General features: G+C 41.5%; 1 protein-coding gene across 5 annotated transcripts in view; it reads left to right on the forward strand.

Moving 5' to 3' along the window:
- MAP2K4 (mitogen-activated protein kinase kinase 4) overlaps positions 1–15,890 on the forward strand; it is a 104,153-nt gene that overhangs the window by 43,102 nt on the left and 45,161 nt on the right. For all 5 annotated transcript variants that reach the window (XM_082373329.1, XM_082373333.1, XM_082373330.1 and 2 more), the window contains one exon: positions 15,090–15,264. In XM_082373329.1, the coding sequence (XP_082229455.1) occupies positions 15,090–15,264 (175 nt within the window). The remainder of the gene's footprint in view (positions 1–15,089; positions 15,265–15,890) is intronic.

Here is a 15,890-nt window from a genome sequence, read left to right on the forward strand (position 1 = left end):
GTTTCATCAGTCACTTGATAAGTATATGAACCCTGTGTTTTTATTGGATTTGGCTGCTGTGCCTGTGACAAATTTTGTTTCTGCCCATTTGGTTTCCCTTGTCATGATGTTTGAAAGAGACCTAGAGTGAAAAGTTAAAGAAGGTTATCAGGTTGCTTTTGAGGATTAATCTGGAACATTCATCAAGTCACATGAGGTGTGGTGTACCCTTAAGTTATAAGGTGCAGGGACATGTTGTCTTTACTGTGTTTTTATTTATTTATTTATTTTTATTTATTTATTTATTTATTTATTTATTTATTTATTTATTTATTTATGGCTGTGTTGGGTCTTCGTTTCTGTGCGAGGGCTTTCTCTAGTTGTGGCAAGCGGGGGCCACTCTTCATCGCGATGCGCGGGCCTCTCACTATCGCGGCCTCTCTTGCCGTGGAGCACAGGCTCCAGACGCGCAGGCTCAGTAATTGTGGCTCACGGGCCCAGCTGCTCCGCGGCATGTGGGATCTTCCCAGACCAGGGCTCGAACCCATGTCCCCTGCATTGGCAGGCAGATTCTCAACCACTGCGCCACCAGGGAAGCCCCCTACTGTGCTTTTAAAAGCACATTTACTGGTGGTGTTTGCTTCCCTCCCTCCCTGCTTCCCTCCCTCCCTCCCTCTCTTTCTGTCTTTCCTCTCTTTTCTGTTTTTGAATATAGAAAAGTATAAAGAAGAAAACCAAAATGGCCCATAATTTTACTGTCCACATAATTGATGTTACCCTTTAAAAAATGAGTAATATATGCTTCTAGTAAGAGAATTCAGTTGGTATGGAAAGTTCTAAAATAAAAAGCTCCATGTCCTTAATATCGCTCTCTGAAGATACGACTTTATTATAAAGTATAATATGTCCTTGCAGAAAAACTTGTTCATATATCAAAATACGTGATAGTTTATATAAAACCATGAAAATATTTATACATAAAGTAGTTTTATTATAGACTGCTTTGTAGCTTGTTTTTTTTCACATAGTACATCTTGCAGATATTTCTAAATTAGCACATACCCTATTTTTCAGTCAGTTGTGTACCTTTCATTGCATTTTATAGCCAATTTAGATTATTTTCATTTTTAAATTAAAGACAATGTTTTAAGAATAACTTTGTGTTAGTGAAATGTTGCATTTTTTTTAAATTAAAAAATGTTTAATGATTATAGATTGACAGTTTTTGGCCTTTCTCCTATGTTAGGAGACTTGGAAGGCACAGCTGTGTCTTCTCAGCCCTGGCACCATTGACATTTTAGGCTGGATAACTCCTTGCTGTAGGGGCTGTTCTATGTGTTGTAGGATGTTTGGCAGCACCTCTGGACTCTACTCGCTAGATGCTGTAGCGCCCCCCTCCCTCAGTTGTAACAACCAAAGATGTCTCCAGACCCTTGGGGTGCAAAGTTGCCCCTGGTTGAGGACCACTGACACACAGAGCATTGCAGGTACACCCGGATGGTTGCCATTGCCTCTCCTGATGGAGGAGCTGCAGAAGTCAGATACAAGAGACGTGTTCCTCCTTAGCTTGGGGTTTCAATGGGTGCAGAAAAGGGGAATGTAGGGAAGGGATATAGGGATACCTCATAGAGCCCAGGGAGTGCGTCAGAGTTTGGTGAGCGACTGACAGCTGTCAGAAACCAAAGCAACCCGATAGGTGTTCTGTCATATGTTCAGCAACTGTTTATTGAATGTCTGCCATCTACTAGGTACTGTGGTGGCCACTGGGTATTTCATGTTGAGAAAAAGAGATGTGAGTGCTGCTTCATGAAGCTTAAGGTTTAGAGGTAGACACAGACATTCAGCAAATGAATGAATGAATGAAATTATAACTAGTATACCTGCTATTGAAGGACATAACCCGATGCCATGAAAGAATGAAAGAGGGGCCTAATTTGGAGTGGAGATGGTGAAGAGATAGCCATGGAAGGCTTCTAAGCTTGCGTAGCTTTTTACTAGGTTTGGGGAAGGGGCTGATAAGAGTGTTCCAAGCAGAGGGAATAGCATGTATTTGAAGTTTCGAGATATCAAGGTGCGAAAGGTTCAGCTTTTTATGGAACTGAAAGAATGCCAGTTTGAGTGGAGAATAATTGAATGAGGAAGGAGAAGTGGATTTAAAGTAAGGGTGGAGAGACAGTCATGGGCGATGATGCAGGGTCTTGTAGGCAGAGTTGGGGTGATGTACAAAGTGTAGTGGGAAGCTGTGGCACGTTATAGGCAGGTGAGTGACATGATCTGATTTACGTTCTAAAGTGATGATTCTGGCTGCTGTGTGGGGTATGCCCTGGAGAGAGGCAAGAATAGAATTAGGGAGACCCAGTAAGGCTGTGGTGGTGTAGCTGAAATATATGGGTGGTGATGACATTGAGTTGATGACAGTGGAGGCAGAGGGAAATGGACAGATTCCGGAGATTTTTGGAGGCAGCATTCACGGAAATTGGTAATAATTTGAATGTGGGTTGTGAAGAGGGGAAGGCATTCATAGTGACTTCCAGAATTCCTGCTTGAATGATGGGTTCAGTTGCCATTACTGATGGGGGACCACTGGATGGGTCTGGAGCTTCAGTGGACAAGGGAGCACAGAAGAGCAAGAGTTAAGTTTTAGACGTGTTAAGTGTGAGATGCCTGTGAAATATCCTATCAGAGATGTCAAGGAAATAAACATGACACATACTCTGGTGTTAAAAATGAGAGTCTGGTGTGCAAAGAAAAGGGTACAGATTGGAGATAAAAAGTTGAGAGTTGTCAGCATATAGATGATAACATTGTCTAGGAAGAGAGTGTATCTTGATGAGACCATTGGGTCCAGGGCTGAACCCCGAGGAAATCTGACGTTCAGAGGCTGGATACAAGAGGAGCAACAGGCTGGGATAGGAAAGACGTTTGAGAGGTAGGAAGCAAATCCATAGAGGGTGATGTCATGGGAACCGAGCATAGTTTCCGAGGGCGGGGGTGGGGGGGTGGTCAACTAGGTCTAATGTTCTGAGAGTACTGGTAAGGCTGCTTTGCTAGTGATGACTCCTGAGATGCCCTTTTAAACTACTCTGATTTCTTGTAATACTTGGGGGGATGGGGTTTTAGCCACCAGTGCAGATTGGAGCCCAAATAGGGAAAGGATCTTATGGAAACTTGTAACCTATTGGTTTAGGGCAGCTTTCCTAACCTTTTCTATAAGAAGCACAGCCAGAAGAACCATTTCAGCGGTATGCTTTGAGCATAGGTGGGAAACATCAGCTCTTAGGGAATATGCAGCGAGATGTAAACGTGAATGTTCGTGTGTTCTATTACTGTCTTCCTGGTTGATTAAAGAAAAAGTGCTTTCTACTTCATAAATCAATACTACTTCAAAATACTGCAGATTTGTACAATTAATACCTTCTGTTCACTGAATATGGATATCAAAATTTGAAAGTTTATCTCTGGAGTCTTTGAGCGATTCTTCTAGAAATCTTTCTTTTTTCAGTTTTTCCTTTTGCCTCATCTTAAGTCTTAGCAAAGATACTCATTTTGTTAGTAGTGCCAGGAAGCAGGCAGTTTCCATGGCAACTGACAGATTGCGTTTACTGTGGAAATTTCCGGAATTAACAGAGCTGCATTGCAGAAGGATGCATAAAGCAGTATTCATCTAGCGAGCCTAACAGTATGGACACAGAAGAACAGTTGCAGTGCTGTGCAGGGTATGTGTTATGTTTATTTTCCTGTCTAAGGAGGATTACGAGTTATGAGGAGAGGGTAAAACAGCTTGAGGCGTTTTAGTATATGCTGGCTTGCTAAAATCAGAGAAGCTTTGGGAAAAAGGAGGAAAAATAATTTGGGAAGAAAGATGTGTTTGATAGCATTGGGAGGAAATCAAGATAAAGATAAATGAAGTAGAAGAATGCGATAATGAAATAAGAGGAGAAAACACACTTCAAACTGATTAAACAATAAAGGGGTCTTACAGAGGGTGGTTCTAGACACAAGAAGATATTTATTTATCGAAGGAAAATTAGCAGGCGTTGGCGAGCTCAGGGAATCACGTTCTCCTGTACGGGAAGGAGAATGCTGGTAAGGTAATGAGCTGCTGCCTGCTGAAGGCTGATTGCGCAGCTGTGAGGGCTGCTCTGGGTGTGGGGAGGTTTGCTGCTGCCTCGTGTACTCACTTCCCTGCACGCAGGGAGAGTCAGGGAAGGGCCGTCAGACCCTCAGTCCTACTCCCTGTGGATTTGTGGAGGATTTTTAAGAAAAAGCCTGAAATGTATCTCGAGATTAAATTCTGGAAATAAATCTATAGGACTTGGGTAGATAATTGGAATTTCTTATCCTCCAGAGCATGGTTGTAAATTTGAAAGACATGATATGAAAAATAGATAGGATTTAGATCATTTAAATGATAGGTGATATTTAGCTGACTAGATGTCATGTAGGTTATGTAGTCAGCAAACTACAGCTCATGAGCCGAATGTGGCCTGCTGCTAGTTTTTGAAAATAAAGTTTTATTGGAATGTAGCCCCACCCATTTGGTTACACAGTTGCCACTGAGACTTGTGTAGAGGGCAAAGCCTGAAATATTTATTCTCTGTCCCTTTACAGAAAAGTTTGGTGACTTGTGATTTAGATGGTGTATTGGATTCCTAGGGCTGCTGTAACAAATTCCCACAGACTTGGTGGCTTAAAGCAACAGAAATTTATTCTGTAGGGCTCAGGAGGCCAGAAATTCTGAAGTCAAGGTGTTGGCAGGGCTGTGCTTCTTTGGAAGGCTCTAGAGGAGGATCCTTCCGTCCTATTCCTAGCTCGGGTAGCTCCTGGCGTCTCTTGGGTTTTGGTAGTATAACTCCAGTTGCTGCCTGTCCTTACTTCCCTGTCTCTGTGTGTCTCTGTTTCCTTTTCTGTCTCTTTTAAGGACACTCATCATTATATTTAGGGTCCACCCTAATCCGGGATGGTCTTTTCTCGAGACCATTTTCTTAATTACATCTGTAAAGATGAGGTCACCTTCTGAGGTTCCAGATGGACATGTCTTTTGTTGGGGCTACAGTTCAGCCGACTGCATATGGTGTTAAAGAACTGGGTTTTGGCTTCTTAGACTACATTCTGTGTTAAGAAAAGTCAGTTCCTGGCAGGTTTCCTTTGGAAACCTGTGAGGCATATCCTCTGAAGTAGACTCGTTGACCTGCTGGAGAGGGTGTTAAATTTACTTTTCAAGGACCGGACAATACAGGCATAGTTAAAAATCATAGCAGACAGCCTCTGTGATGCAAACAGAAGCAGCTGGGTAGAGGTAGTACTGGAATATTCGCAGGAGAAAAGGTACTAAAATATTCACAGGAAACCATGAGCGTTGTCTAACGTTACATGTCTCCATCAGTCTCTCCTCAACTCCCACCCCCTAAAAAACAACAAAGTGAATCTGGAAATTTAATGAAAGGTAGTTGGAACCAAAATGAGAATCAGAATTTTGAGAGATTAGACTTATGACTAGATTATGACAATGGGAAATACATATATGATTTAAAATACATAGATTCCATACATGAGTGGAGTGAATAGAGCTGTAAGTTTGAGACTTGACTCTGGTTAGAGAGCCTTTGTATTGTTATGAGAGCATATAGACTGTTGGCCTAGGCAGGCGAGGTCCGTGATGTTTCCTCTTACCTTCTGAGCACATTTATAAGCCATAGTAATGACAGTAGATCTCTATCCTTGCATCCCTTGGAAGTTTCATCTAGCATATTTGGGTATATTTGGAAATGTTTAAGCAGTGATACATGCCCATGGTGAAGAATCAAATGGTAGACGGGGGATTCCAGTGTGGGTGCTGGAGCTGCAGAGAAAATCCTCCTCACTCTGTGATCTCAGGGACCCCAGCCTAGGGCCTGCATCCTCAGCTGTACACCTGAAAATGAAGCCCCTGGTGTAGACTTGATGAAGATAATCACCAGGAGAATTAAGCAAAGATGGTTAGAAGTGGATCCAAATAAGGGTTCACCAAGAATAAGCAGTACCAAACTAGCCTACTATACTTTAAAAAAAAAAAAAGTTATTGGGCTGTAGATCAGGAATTTGCTGTGGGCTGGGTGTTTCTTGATTTCACCATATGGGGGTACAGAGGAGGAACATGAAGCCTGAGCCAGGATTTTCAGGCACAGTTTCCTGAAGGGCAAGACTAGATGAAGTTCATATATTCTTTCTAATTGAATTCTGTTAGTCTGTGACTGTGTGTATCTTCAACACCAAACTGAGACGTTAGCAAGCGGTAGGAATGGACGTTTTCTTCTCTTCTTCCTTTAACAAGATGTTTTGTGTACTAAGTGCCACCCGTGTTGAATTGTGTGCTTCAGCTTAAACAGCTTCAGAGAAGGATTCAAATTTAGCTACAATCACTTTATTTTTTATATAAATTTTATTTATTTATTTATTTATTTATTTATTTTTGACTACGTTGGGTCTTTGTTGCTGCGCGCAGGCTTTCTCTAGCTGTGGCGAGCGGGGGCTACTCTTCGTTGCGGTGCGCAAGCTTCTCATTGTGGTGGCTTCTCTCGTTGCAGAGCACGGGCTCTAGGCACGCGGGCTTCAGTAGTTGTGGCTCACGGGCTCAGTAGTTGTGGCTCGTGGGCTCTAGAGCACAGGCTCAGTAGTTGTGGCACACGGGCTTAGCTGCTCCGCGGCATGTGGGATCTTCCCAGACCAGGGCTCGAACCCGTGTCCCCTGCATTGGCAGGCGGATTCTTAACCACTGCGCCACCAGGGAAGCCCCGCTACAATTACTTTAACTTTTAATTTTTCTGTTGGCATCTAGAATATACATAAGGAAATAGAATGAGATAAGGTTTAAAGCACAGATTGGGATTAAATTAAGCTGATCATAGTTCATACAAGCTAAAATTTAAGTACTCTAAGGGGTTCAAAAATACGCTAGATTTCAAGTAGATATATTATATAAAATAGATGCATAGCAAAACGTGTCTGTTAATAAAATTTATTTCTATAAAAACTTCTTTTCTCATTGACTTATTTGGATAAATGTCCCCCCAAAATAATAAAAATAAGCTTGAGAATGTAGTTGTTTCATAGTTATGTGTTTAAAAGATAATTCACATAGTAATAGTATTAAAAATTAGCTACAGGTTAGGAATGAAAAAAATGGTTCAGACCCTTGGTTCTTATTTGCTTGAGGAACTAAAGTTATGACTTTGTAAAAGCAATTTCATATTTGTAGTACAAAATGATGTATGAGTAGCAGCTGCCTGCTAAAATATTTAAGAAACAAAGGTGAAAATATGAAACGTAGAAAATTAAGACAACTTAATGCTAAACGCTATATCTGATTGCTAATAACAATAACAGCCAGGGTAAAGAAAAAAATGTACCCAGGGTTTCTCTTCCAACATTCCTGCAGAGACTGCCTGAGGTAAGGGGGCCCCTTCTGAGCCTCTAGTCTCAAAGACCGAGCATTTTCATTCTCTTTTCTGCCCTCCCCCCTCACTGGTAACTACAGAAAATACCTGGAGAGGAACGGGAGGAGGAGGAGAAATGGATGCAGACACATTCCACTGGGTAGTGTGGTCGTTCTGAGAAGTGTTGTAGGTGGACGCAGAGAAGGGTTGTAGCAGCAAAATAGACTGAGAGTTGTATTTTTATATTTGCTGCTGTCAGCTGAGAGCACAGTGTTAGAGAACAAGGAGATTGGAGGGAGGAATATTTGCCTTTGGAGCAGTGAGTGCTTTGATTGAATGCACTGAGCCCTGGATGCCTCAAACTGTACACGTGCTTTCAACTGTAGACGTGTGACAGGCAGATCCCTTTCAGACAGAGTGGGGCCCGAGGAAACTCAGTCTCTCTCTCTTGACAGGTTTGAGGTATAATTGACATGTAATAAACCGCACCTATTTAAGGTGTACATTTGCTGAGTTTTGAGGTATGTATGCACCTGTGAAACCATCACCACAGGCAACATAATGACATATTCATCATCCCCCAGAGTTTCCTCCTGCCCCCTTGTAGTTTTTATATCCAGACGTTTGATTTGGTTCTTCTCTCCATTCTTTAGTTTCTTGAACATATGGAATACAGTAATAAACACTGTTTCATTGTCCTTGTCTACTTATTCTAGCATCTCTGTCATTTCTGGGTCACTTTGAATTGGTTGCTTTTTCTCCTTATGATGGGTCATAGTATCTTGCTTCTTTGCATACTTGATGATTTTAGATTGCTTGCCAGACATTGGGTGCTGGCTGTTTTTGTATCTTATAAATATTTTTGAGCTCTGTCCTTTGGTTAAGTTCCTCGGAAGTAGTTTGATCCTTTCGGGTCTCTTTTTTCAGCTTCAGTAGGTGAGACCAGATCCTTCTGCGTGCTTTCCTGAATTCCCCATGAGTTGTGGAGTTTTCCACTCTTGTGGGCAAGAACAGGAGTTGTTGTATGAGCCTGGGTATCATTCCCTCTAATGCTTTTGGGTGTTTCTTTCCTCAGCCTTGTGTAGGTTCCTCATAAGCTTGTGCTGATCACTGGGGGGCCCCTGCATGTCTGTGGGGTCCTCCTTCTGTGCGGCTCTCTCTTATCTAGTACTCTGCCTTGAGAACTCGGTCTCCCCAGACTCCCAGATCCATCACCTCCTCGTGAGGATGTGCTGGATCTGCCCTCCCTGTGTTGCGGTCTGTGAAGTCTCCCTGGGCAGTGCGCTGGGGTGGTTGAGGGCTCGCCTCATGTATTTCCTGCCTCTCGGTGCTCGCTGCCTTTTGTTGTCCACTGTGCAGGGTCTTCAAGACCTTTCCGTATATGGACCTTTTTTTCAGTTGTTTCAGGTGTGAGTATCAGTCTGTCTCCCGACGCTCCATAATAGCCCAAGCACAAGTGCCACAGACGCTCGTCGTGAGACAGGAGGAGAATTAGGGGAGTAGGGAATAGTATCTTCAGTGCCTTGAGAAGGAGCGTCTCTGAATATGATACTTTGCGGCATTCCAAATCGTTTTTTACAAGAATGATTAGCATTTGTAATAAAGTAGATGAAATCATGACATTCATAAAAAAAGGATTGGAAAATACTGAGGAGAGAACAAATTTGGATAAATAGGCAACAGAATTACTGAAAAGGGTGATAGATGAGAAAAAAAGACATTGCTAGGAAACTGAAAATGCAGTGGTAGAATGAAATCCATATTGCATGTGGAACTTAAATGGTACTGCATGACAGCAAAAGAAAAGAATGTGATGGGAATAACTGATTTGAAAACATACAAAGTACCACATTTTTTACATATATAAATGCATAAATACAGTCGGAAGGTAAACAACACCCTGGAGAAATATTTGCAATACAGGACGAAGGGTTGATAGGTATGTTAATAGAAAAAGAACTTTTTAGCAGAAGCAGCGACAGCAAAACAAACACCCGTCTAGGAGGGGTCTGGCTAAGGGGGTGTTACCTCAGGAGGTTAACCAAAGAAACAGTGTTTACCAGATAGCTCAGAACATGCAACTCCAAGAGTGATACATCAGAATGCCACTTAAGAGTGAGTGATCTAACCCTAATCACCTTTCAGGTTGGCCTGAGGGAAAGGGCGCTCTGGGCCGGGCACAGGCTCTCGCGGCTGCTGCTGCTCGGTCAGCGCAGGCTCTCCAGGCAGCGTTGTGCAGCCACGTGGACCCGGTGATGGCTGATACGTCAGCGATGCACTCAGTGAGGTCTGTAAAGCAGTAGGTGCAACAGGTCATTCGGTGACCTATCCACATAGTACAGAAAAATGCAAAGGATCTATACTGAATTGTTAGTAGTACTTTTCTCCGGATTATGATTGATTTTTCTTTTTAAATTTCTCTTCTACCTGTGTAGCTGTAAGAGGGATTTAGGATTGGGTAGTCTGCTTGGAAAAAGAGGCTCAGGAACTTGTCCTGCTGCTGAATTTGCACAGCAGAACCCTGTGTTTAGTAGATGGTGGGGCTGGGGCTAGAGCTCTCCCAGGTAACCTTGGCCGTGCTGTTCTGTTTCTTTAAAAAACAAGCCCACCCACCTATGTACAAAGCCCCAGGCAGCTTTATCAGACACATGAGATAGAAATAAAGCTTTTCTCAGTGCCCAGTCTGATTACGTTCTGGAACATTATGTCACAGTTCTTTAGTTGTTTTGGAATCGGTAGGATTTCAGAAATTCATAGATTAGTCTGGGCCAATGAAGGGATGGTAATTAAAATACAGAAGTGATGGGCTTCCCTGGTGGCGCAGTGGTTGAGAGTCGGCCTGCCAATGCAGGGGACACAGGTTCGGGCCCTGGTCTGGGAAGATCCCACATGCCGCGGAGCAACTGGGCCCGTGGGCCGCAATTACTGGGCCTGCGCATCTGGAGCCTGTGCTCCGCAACAAGAGGGGCCGCGATAGTGAGAGGCCCGCGCACCGCGATGAAGAGTGGCCCCCGCTTGCCACAACTAGGGAAGGCCCTCGCACAGAAACGAAGACCCAACACAGCCATAAATAAATAAATTAAATAAATAAATAAATAAATAAATAGTAGTGATGATTCAGTATTAAATAGTAAACGGACAAGTTGCTCCTTTCTATCCAGAAGATCAATTATCAGAGAAAGTACTGAGACATACAGATGGCCAACAGACACTTGAAAAGATGCTCAATATCCCTAATTATTAGAGAAATGCAAATCAAAACCACAATGAGGTATCACCTCACAGCTGTCAGAATGGCCATCATCAAAAAGTCTACAAATAATAAATGCTGGAGAGGGTGTGGAGAAAAAGGAAACTTGCCTATAGGACTATTGGTGGGAATGTAAATTGGTGCAGCCGCTGTGGAGAACAGTATGGAGGGTCCTTAAAAAACTAAAAATAAAGCTACCATATGATCCAGCAGTCCCACTCCTGGGTATATATCTGGAAAAAAAACCCTCTAATTTGAAAAGATACATGCACCCCAAGGTTCATAGCAGCACTATTTGCAATAGCCAAGACATGGAACCAACCCAAGTGCCCATCAACAGACAGCTGGTTTAAGAAGATGATATATATATATATGGAATATTACTCAGCCATGACAAAGAATGAACTATTGCTATTTGCAGCAACATGGATGGATCTAGAGAATATTATACCTAGTGAAGTAAGTCAGAGAAAGACAAATACTATATAGCATATATGTGGAATCTAAAAAATAATACAAATGAATCTATATACAAAATGGAAATAGACTCACAGACATAGAAAACAAACTTATGGTGCTAACTCCCCCTGCCCTTGAATACGTAGACTTACCCACCCTGTGAGTGGCAGCCCGATATAAGGCACGAGAGAGACATTGCCAGAGCATGTGTACCCTCCCTGTAGGGTTAGCTCTGAAAGAGAGGAATTGAACTGAGTGTGTTTAGTTTCTTCTCTATATTCACTGATCAGTCAGTAAGGCCTCAGGTGAGAGACCAGATCCCTCTGCATGGAACAGTGAGGCATGGGAGGAATAAGTGTTCCCTTAGACAACTGGGAGAGGTAAGCCCTGAAATCTTTGATATTTTCCAGTCATTCATATGGCATCTTTTTATAAAGCCAGGGAATATTGTCTTTTGAAAAGGAACATGAAGATACTGACCACATGGGACATACACCCAATCTGTTTATAGTAGCTGTTGAGTATCTGTTGGTAAGGTATGGTATGTCCATGAATTGATTTTCCAAATTTGATTCAAATTGATAAGGTTGATTGATTTTTTTTTTTTTTTACGTTTTAATCCTTTGTGTTGGTGTCTGTAGATTTCACCAGAGTCTATTATTACCACTAAAATTCTACTAACCTTTATATAGGAGAAAATATATTAATGGTAACATCAGTCTATATCTAAACAGCTTCCCTGGTGCTGTTAATATCTATCCAAAAATATATACTGTTTGAAATGCTGTATTCAAGAGATACATTGCATGTTTAATTCAGATTTGTGATCTGTAAGGCATTAAAAAAATGTAAGTGTGTAGCTGATTTTTTACCTGGAATGTGTATCATTTGATAATCTAATTACAAGTCCTAATACAACAAAGACTACTAAAACTTGTTTTCATATTAAAGACCTCTAAATCCAGAGGAGAATATTACTGATTTTTCTATGGACTTTTTTCTACTGGACTTTCCTATGTAGAGGGCTAGATAGGGGGCTGGGATTGTATTCCTTTCTGAGACTTGGGTTAATTTGAGGTTTGGAACCTCAGTCCTTTGCTTGTTTCTTGAGTGGACCCAACAAAAACATTGGAGGGGTGTCCTGGTTAAGTATTGCCCATGTAGAGCACTTAACCTATTTTAGAAGGAATATAAGAGTAAATAACTTGTTTACTGATAGGCAAAGGCATTGAGGATGACTTACAGGTTTGTGGAGTTGAGTCAGACTAATTTCCAGGTAAGAAATTAATAATGAAATGACTGGGAATTTCTGATACTGTCTAGTAGAAGTAACACTTAAATCTTGTTTGATAGATTTGCTTAAAGTTAAAGAACTATAACTAGGGTTTTGGCCACTTGGTACAGTTGCCTCAGTGGTTGACTGCTAGAGTTTCATGGTAAAGGTTCAGGTCAGGCTTCCAAATCTGGTCACTACAGTGCTTTATCTACGTACAGTTCTTCTTTGGAAGCAATCATGGTTGGACTAACTCTTATAACAGTAGCTGTAAAAATTGACTCAGTTTGATTGGAAAGATCGCCAGTCCAGTATGAATGAAGATGCTATGAACATGCCTTGGTGATGGCATAACCGTAGCATGTTTTTCCATGGTTTTCACAACTCTTTTCCTGTCTAAGTGAGAAAATGGAACTCTGGGTAGTAATCACATTCTCCTGTTCATCTTTTTCTTTTGCAACTGTATTGAGATATCATTCATACACCATACAGCTCACCCATTTAAACTGTATAATCCTACTGCTTTTAGTATATTCAGAGTTGTACATCTGTCACCTTACTCAATTTTTGAACATTTTCGTTAGCCTAAGAAGATAACTCACATCCCTTATCTGTCAATCTGTTCACTTTCAAAAAGAAAAAAGAATCTTATCCAGAAACCATGCAGCAGGCCTATAGTAAGCTAAACTATTAGCAGAGATATTTCATAATTCTAAAATTTGATCTTCAGTGTGATAGACAATATTATAACTTGTTTTTCTCTGGCTTTATGTAGTAATGAAATATTCATTTCATTTCATTTCTCAGGAATGCTAGCAACAAATGTTATATTACACAATGTAATCATGAGTGCCGATAGCCTTTGCCATATTCTGTTGGCTAGAAGCAAGTCGCAGGTCCCATCCATATTCAAACAGAGGAGCTTATGCAAAGATGTGGGTGCCAGGAAAGTGGAGGTCATGGGCAACACCTTAGAGCCTGTCTGCCACTACCCTCAGCAGTAGGCTAGTGCTGTATATTTCACCAGTGATTAAATTGAGCCATAAAGATGGTGTTTTCTTGCCAGTGATCATAGAACAATAGTCATTATTCATGGAACTTCTTTATGTTAGAATATTTCCTGGCTTAACCTGTCTACTTCATGAAGAAGATTACTGAGAAAATAAGTCAACTGGGCTTCATCTGCTTGCCTAGATCTGATTTCCATCTTAGCCAGTTCAAGCTTCACCTCCATACCTGAATGGTCACTTAGGCCACTGCTTTCTGGGCTTCCTTTGACTCTAGATGCTAGGGTATATATAATATTGGTGAAAGTATTTTGTAAACTGTAAAGAACTTGTATGAATGAAAGCTGGTGTTATGACTTATTAAAGTGATGATTTGAGAATCTGGCATTTGGAATGCTGGTTCACTAAGTTGTTATTTAGACAAAGCGTAGTAACTTTTTAACTCTAACCTTGACTCTTGGTTATTATTAATATCAATACTAGTGTAAATGATTATTCTGAAGGAGTGATTTTAAAATTCTAAATATATGAGAACCTTAAAAGTAACTACAAAAAACAGTTCTACTAATCTGAGAAAACATTTCCTACATTTTGGAAGAAGAAATAGATAACCAATCATGTTCTTGCTTGTATCATTAGATCAGATTTTAAAAGAGATTCTGATCATTTAATATGAAATTGAAGAAATGTAGATGATATTCAATGGAATCTTTTTCTTTATGTCTGTTGCACTCTCTGGTTTGATACAGTTCATCCCTACACATTGGTATGTGTGTGAGAGAAAGACAGACACAAACGAGATTGATTTTACATTTTTCATTGGATTTGCTTTTTTACAAAGTATGGTTAGAAGTTAATACTTTGATCTCCGTGCTGGCATTTTGGAGATGATTTTTTTATTTAAAGAAAATGTGTAACAAGTGAGCGCTTCTGTCCATAAATCATTCTTTTTTCACCCCATTGCTCTATCTGTTGATCAAGGGCTGAGAGGCTCAATTTTGAATAGCACATGGTAGTTTTCCTCTTAGAGCCAGCTGGCTAGTTGTTTAACTGTTCTCCCACCTCAGCATGGCTTTAACATGAATAGGGCAGTATCCTAAGGTGCTCATTCCCAAACTTCGCTAGAATCATCTGGGTATCTTTAAATATACTGTTTTTTGACCCCTATCCCCACATATTCTGATACAATAGCTATATGATGATACCTGGGCATTGGGATTTAATAAATCTCCACAGATGATTCTGATGAGCAGCAGAGTTTGTGAACAGCTGTATTAAGGATTGAGGACCTGGAATGATTAATGTTGGGTAAGGTAGGGTAAGGACTTTTTGGAAGTGAGGTTCGTAGCACCTGGGATTCTGCATTTGATAATGCAGTTTTGCAAAGTTCGGAAAAGATCTCATATTTGGAAATGAAACTGGTCTGCAGTATTAGTTTCTTCAGTAAATGGAAATTTGGTTTTATGAATCCCATAAAAGCTAAGTTTATTGACTGCCTAAATTTAGGCCTTTCTTAATTAACTCAGTGTGTAAAAAACCAAGATGACACAAACGAACAGAAAAAATCCCCAGAAACCCGGAGCGCAGACTGTTTTAGTAACTGATGAGAAAACAAATTTTCCCACGCATTAATCAGTGCTAGCTAAAAGAAAAAAAGTCAAAACCTATTTAAAATGTGGAAAAATTGCTTCCCAATATTTTAACAGAGAGAGACTGAGAACACACAGCATTGAATCGTCAGGAAAACTGAAGATCTCCCCTGAGCAGCACTGGGATTTCACTGCAGAGGACTTGAAAGACCTTGGAGAAATTGGACGAGGAGCTTATGGTTCTGTCAACAAAATGGTCCACAAACCGAGTGGGCAGATAATGGCAGTGAAAGTAGGTGACACCCATGATTACTTTTGGTACTTTAGTCCACTCGGTGCAATTTCTTGGTGCAGTAGTACTACTACTGCTCTGTCCTTACTGGTGTGGTAAATATGGGTGTTCCTAAAATGGTTTCTCCGAATTCTTTTGAGGGTGTTTTGTATAGAGGTTGTCCTACCGGTGGCATGTTTCCTGCCTCTCGGGAAACATGAGTCGCGAGATGTGCATGTCCCCTGCACTTGCGGCATGATTCTTTAACGTGTTTTAAACTTCAGGCCCTCCCGCTGGCTGCCAAGGTGAGTTCCGGTGGGGCGGCCGCACCCTGGGGGCCGGGCAGTGCCGCGCCGCGCCGCGCCAGAGCTGGACGAAGAGGCGGCGCACTGGGTTGGGCAGGGTGCGGGGCTAGGGCTAACAGCAGGCTCGCTGACGGTTTCCCGGAAACCACGCACATGCTGTTGCCACTAACCTCAACCTTACTCGGTCCTGACCGGCTCGGCTTCTCTCTGTTCCTTTCACCTCCGCTCAGTACCGCCCTGTGCCCTGGCTCCAAGGTTGTACTGAAACGCACACTTTGTGATACTGCTGTCCCAGTCTGTCATTACTGTGAGTGTCGTGCCACTGAATATGTTCATTTAAAG

The sequence above is a fragment of the Balaenoptera borealis genome, assembly GCF_965194805.1.
Source record: "Balaenoptera borealis genome assembly, chromosome: 20".
NCBI lineage: Eukaryota > Metazoa > Chordata > Mammalia > Artiodactyla > Balaenopteridae > Balaenoptera > Balaenoptera borealis.